Source organism: Parus major, unplaced genomic scaffold (assembly GCF_001522545.3).
Source record: "Parus major isolate Abel unplaced genomic scaffold, Parus_major1.1 Scaffold563, whole genome shotgun sequence".
Lineage (NCBI taxonomy): Eukaryota > Metazoa > Chordata > Aves > Passeriformes > Paridae > Parus > Parus major.
The window spans coordinates 13,277-18,409 of record NW_015379451.1 but is presented as its reverse complement, the minus strand read 5'-3'; the positions used below and the strand labels follow the sequence as shown (position 1 = coordinate 18,409).

General features: G+C 60.1%; 1 protein-coding gene across 1 annotated transcript in view; it reads right to left on the bottom strand.

The window, feature by feature from the left end:
• Positions 1-4,768: 4,768 nt before the first annotated feature.
• The window catches only part of SLC22A6 (solute carrier family 22 member 6), a 12,188-nt gene continuing 11,823 nt past the window's right edge, over positions 4,769-5,133 (bottom strand). Inside the window, exon 9 of the mRNA XM_015616632.1 lies at positions 4,769-5,103. Coding sequence (XP_015472118.1) covers positions 5,019-5,103 — 85 coding nt within the window. The 3' untranslated portion in view covers positions 4,769-5,018. The remainder of the gene's footprint in view (positions 5,104-5,133) is intronic.

Genomic DNA, 5,133 nt, shown 5'->3' with positions numbered 1-5,133 from the left:
CAGTCCCTCCCAGTCCCTCCCAGTCCCTCCCAGTCCACGCACTTGTCAGAGAGGACCCCGAAGAGGCCGGAGCCCAGCAGGATCCCGGCCATGTAGATGGACTGGGCCACCTGCCTCAGCTTCTTGGAGTCACACACCAGGTCCCACTGCCACCGGGAGGGGACACGGCGTCACCACGGGGTCACCATGGGACCACCACAGGGTCACCATGAGGCCACCATGGGGACACCACAGGGACACCATGGGGACACCATGAGGCCACCACGGGGTCACCATGGGGACACCATGAGGCCACCACGGGGTCACCATGGGGTCACCATGGCGTCACCGTGGGGTCACCACAGGGCCACCACAGGGCCACCATGGGGGTCACCACAGGGCCACCATGGGGTCACCACGAGGACACCACAGGGACACCATGGGGACACCATGGGGACACCATGGGGGTCACCACAGGGCCACCATGGGGACACCATGGGACCACCACAGGGCCACCGTGGGGGTCACCACAGGGCCACCACAGGGCCACTGGGATCCCCTCACCCTGGGGACTCCAGCCTGTCACCCTCCCTCACCTCGGTGACGATGGTGTCGGTGAAGATGCCCTCCAGGTACATCCAGCCATCGTGGCACGGCTCGGTGGCCGCCGCAGTGGCTGTGCTGTTGGCCGCGGCGCTGGCCGAGCCGTTGGCGTCCAGGAGGTGCCACTGGGGCTCCACGTAGCGGCGGCAGCGCTGGGGCCGGTGGTGGCTGTCCCAGGGGATGGACACCACCAGGGGGATGTCGGCCGCGGTGGCGTTGGCCACCGGCCGGGGCCGGCAGTGGTGCTCGGGGACGCCGGCGGTGAAGTTCTGCAGGAGGTTGTGGCTGGCCAGCATGAGCAGCGGGATGGCCAGCGCGGCCACGTAGGTCACCTGGAAGCGGCCCATGCCGCCCAGGCGGGCCAGCAGCTCCACGAAGGACATGGCCAGAGAGGGGACGGAGCTGGACACGGCCCAGGTCAGCTGGGGGTGGGAGGAGGAGGAAAGGGTAAGGATGGAGCAGGGGGTGGTCAAGGAATGGCCACAGTGTGGTCAGGGGATGGAGGATCCAGGGGTGGATCCAGAGGTGGATCCAGGGGTGGATTGAGAGGTGGATCCAGAGGTGGATCCAGGGATGGATCCAGAGGTAGATCCAGGGGTGGATCCAGGGGTGGATCCAGAGGTGGATCCAGAGGTGGATTGAGAGGTGGATCCAGAGGTAGATCCAGGGGTGGATCCAGGGACGGATCCAGAGGTGGATCCTGGGGTAGATCCAGGGATGGAGGATCCAGGGGTGGATCCAGGGGTGGATCCAGAGGTGGATCCAGGGATGGATCCAGGGACGGATCCAGAGGTGGATCCTGGGGTAGATCCAGGGATGGATCCAGGGGTGGATCCAGGGGTGGATCCAGGGGTGGATCCAGGGACGGATCCAGGGACGGATCCAGGGATGGATCCAGGGATGGATCCAGGGGTGGATCCAGGGGTGGATCCAGGGGTGGATCCAGAGGTGGATCCAGGGGTGGATCCAGGGGTGGATCCAGGGACGGATCAAGGGACGGATCCAGGTGGGTCAGGAGAAGTCCAGGATGCTTTGGGTGGTCGGTGCAGGGATGGCCGAGGTGGGGAGGGAGGAGGACGAGGGTCGGATCCAGGGGTGGAGGAAGGACACCGAGGGGCCAAGGGTGGACAGAGGACAGTGGATGGTCCCCAGCTCGGCCATGGCATCCCTGGGAACAACACCAAGGACCCCCTATTGATCCCCTATTGATTGCTCAGTCAATCAATCAATCAATCAATCAATTTATTGGCCTATCAGATGGATCAGCTGTTGTGTTGATGGATTGATCCATCCCTTGATCAATGGATTTACCAGTCTGACTGATCAATCTGCTGCCCAGTCTATCAATCTATTGATTTCTGTTGATCTATTGATAGATCAGTCTATCAATCTGTCAGTCTCTCTGATCTATCAATATATTGATCTGTTCATCAATCCACCTATCACCCTGTCACTCTCACTCTGTTATCAATCAATCAATCCATCAATCAATCACTGATTATTTCTTTCTCTCAGCTCCCCCTATCCCTTCCTTAATCAATCAATCAATCAATCAATCACTGATTATTTCTTGCTCTCAGCTCCCCTCATCCCTTCCTTAATCAATCAATCTATTGATCAATCAGTCAATCAATCAATCAATCAATCAATCCCCTCTCCCCCTGTCCCACCAACCCCTGGGATCCCTCAGGATCGATTGATCCCCACCTGCTCTCCTCCTCCCTCGGCCGCTCCCGGGCTCCGGCTCCGAGACTGTCTGGCCTCTCCGGCCGTCCCCCTGTCCCTCCGGCCGTCCCTCTGTCCCTCTGGCCGTCCCTCTGTCCCTCCGGCCGTCCCCCTGTCCCTCTGGCCGTCCCCCTGTCCCTCCGGCCGTCCCTCCGGCCGTCCCTCTGTCCCTCTGGCCGTCCCTCTGTCCCTCCGGCCGTCCCTCTGTCCCTCCGGCCGTCCCTCTGTCCCTCCGGCCGTCCCTCTATCCCTCCAGCCGTCCCTCTGTCCCTCCGGCCCTCCCCCTGTCCGGCCTCTCCGGCTGTCCCTCTGTCCCTCCGGCCGTCCCTCTGTCCCTCCGGCTGTCCCTCTGTCCCTCCGGCCGTCCCCCTGTCCCTCCGGCCGTCCCTCCCCCGGCCCCGCCCCCTCATTCACCCCTCAGTCAATCGATCGATCGGTGGATCAATGGATTTCTCTACTGCCCACGCCTGTCTCTGCCCATTGATCCTTAGCCTATCAATAAATTGATTACCTGCTGATAATCCACCTATTGATTGATCTATTGGTCCCCCTGCCAATCAATCCAGCGAGTTCTTTCTCTGCTGATAAATTATTGATCATTACCCTCCCCTTATCTATAACAGGTTGATCATAATTAGTCCATGATCTCTTCATGTATTAGTTTATTGATCCCTATGTTTCTTTTATTGATCTATTGATCTATTGATCGATCTATTAATCTATTGGTGGCTTGATCAATCAATCTATTGATCTAGAGAGATCTCTATTGATCCATCTGTTGTCTGTGTATCTCTAGCACCAATAAATTGATCTCTAATTTAATAATTGATCATCCAACTGGTCTTTATTTTCCTATTGATGATTCTATTGAACCACGATCAACCAATCAGAATAATGATTTCCATCAATCATTCTAATGATCCAGTTATAGATTTATAATCTATTGATTAATGTACCAATCTAAACCTCTCTATTGATCAGTCTCTTGGCCTGTAAATCTTCCTGTTGATTGATTAATTGACCTTTAATTGCTCTCTTGATTGATTTATTGACCTTTAATCCCTCTATTGGTTGATTTATTTATTTTGATCTCTCTATCAATCAACCTCCTGACCTATAATCTCTCTATTGATCAGCCCTTCCCTCCATCGATCGATCTATTGATCTCCTGCCCTCACTGGGCTCTCCATGACCAACCCATCGATCGCTCTATTGATCACTCACCTGTCGGTCGCTCCCGGTACCTGCCGGTCTCTCCCAGCACCAGATCCCGCTGCCCGGAGCCCTCAGCCGGCCGCTACCACCCCTCAGCCCCGCGGCTGCCCATGGCCCTGCCCTGCCCCCGGCCTGGCCCCGCTCCTATTTAAGGCCACCGCGGTCCCGGTTAACGTTTGACTCCGGATCCGGCCATGGGTCGGTGGAGACGCTCTCGGGGCAGAAACGCCGGTGCCGACCACGCCGGGCCCACCCGGCGACACCCAACGGCTGCCCCTCCATCCCACCAAATCCATCCTCTTCCTCGCCCCGGAAGCCCCCAGACCCCGGCAGATGGGGACCCCCGGCCCCTCTGGCCCGTTCTGCCCCTCCAGGGTGGATCATTGATGAGGCAAAGTCCCGGGGGCCCTGAACCGCATCCCTGGGAGCCCCTTGGACCCCGGGCAGGAGGGCGGCGGGAGCAGCGGAGCGTGGGCGGTGACGGGGGGAGCCGGACACCCGGATTGGCACCAGCCGGGTCAGGGGACAGGAGGGAACGGCGTGGGCTGCGTGTCCGGACATGTGGATCCTCAGGATCTGGGGATCCTTGGCACTTCTGGGACATCTCGTGGCATCCCTGCGTCCTCAGAGTGTCGGGATCCTTGGGATGCCTGGGGGTCTGGATCCCTGGGATCCTTGGGATGCCTGGGGGTCTGGATCCCTGGGATCCTGGGTCCCTGGACATTCCAGCAGCGGAGTCCTTGGTCCTCGGCATCCCTGGGTCTTTGGGATCCTCGGGATCCCTGGGTCTTTGGGATCTGTGGGATCCCTGAGCTCTTGGGATGTCTGGTGCCCGCGACCTTGGGCCCCTGGGATCCCTGGATATCCAAGCACCTGAATCCTTGGGATCCTGGGACTTTGGGATGTCCAGGAACAGGGTTTGTGGGTCCTTGGGATCCCTGGGCACCCGGACATGGGGGGGATTCTTTGGGATCCCCCATCCTCGGGATCTCTGGATCCCCGGGGTCCCCCATCCTCGGGACCCCAGATCCTTCCCGCACTCTCTCCTGAGATTGTCCGTCCCCGGCAGCTCCGGCCGAGGGGGGAAGGGCCGGGCGGGGGTCCCGCGGTGCCGAGGCCGCAGTGTCCCGCTGGCTTCGTGTTTTCCTTCGGGGCGGGACGGGTCCGGCTGCGCAGGACCCCCCGCGGCCGTGGGAAAACAACCCCCGCCCCCACCCCCGCCCCCACCGGCCGCGTTTCACACGAGTTTTGCTTTTACTGTTTTTTATTCCAGCACGGCCGAACCCTTCTCCATGCGGCGATTTCGGGGGGCCCCAGAGTCCCCCCCAACTCTGCAGGGAGGGGGGACCCGGGTCCTTGTGGTCACTGTTGTCCCTCTGCTCTTCGGGGGGGGGGGTTGAACCCCCTCCACCTCCCAGATCCACAAATCCTGCTCCTTCATCCGGCGGGAGCATCGAGGGCTGAGGATTTTGGGGGTCCCCTGGTGGGGGGCGGCACTAATGGGGCCCTGTGGAGTTGCTGGACTGGGTGGGCTGGAGCAGGACCTGGAGGTGTTGGGCTTCGTCCTTCTGGGGTTGTGTCCTGGTGGGGAGGGAGGGATGGGTGGGGGTT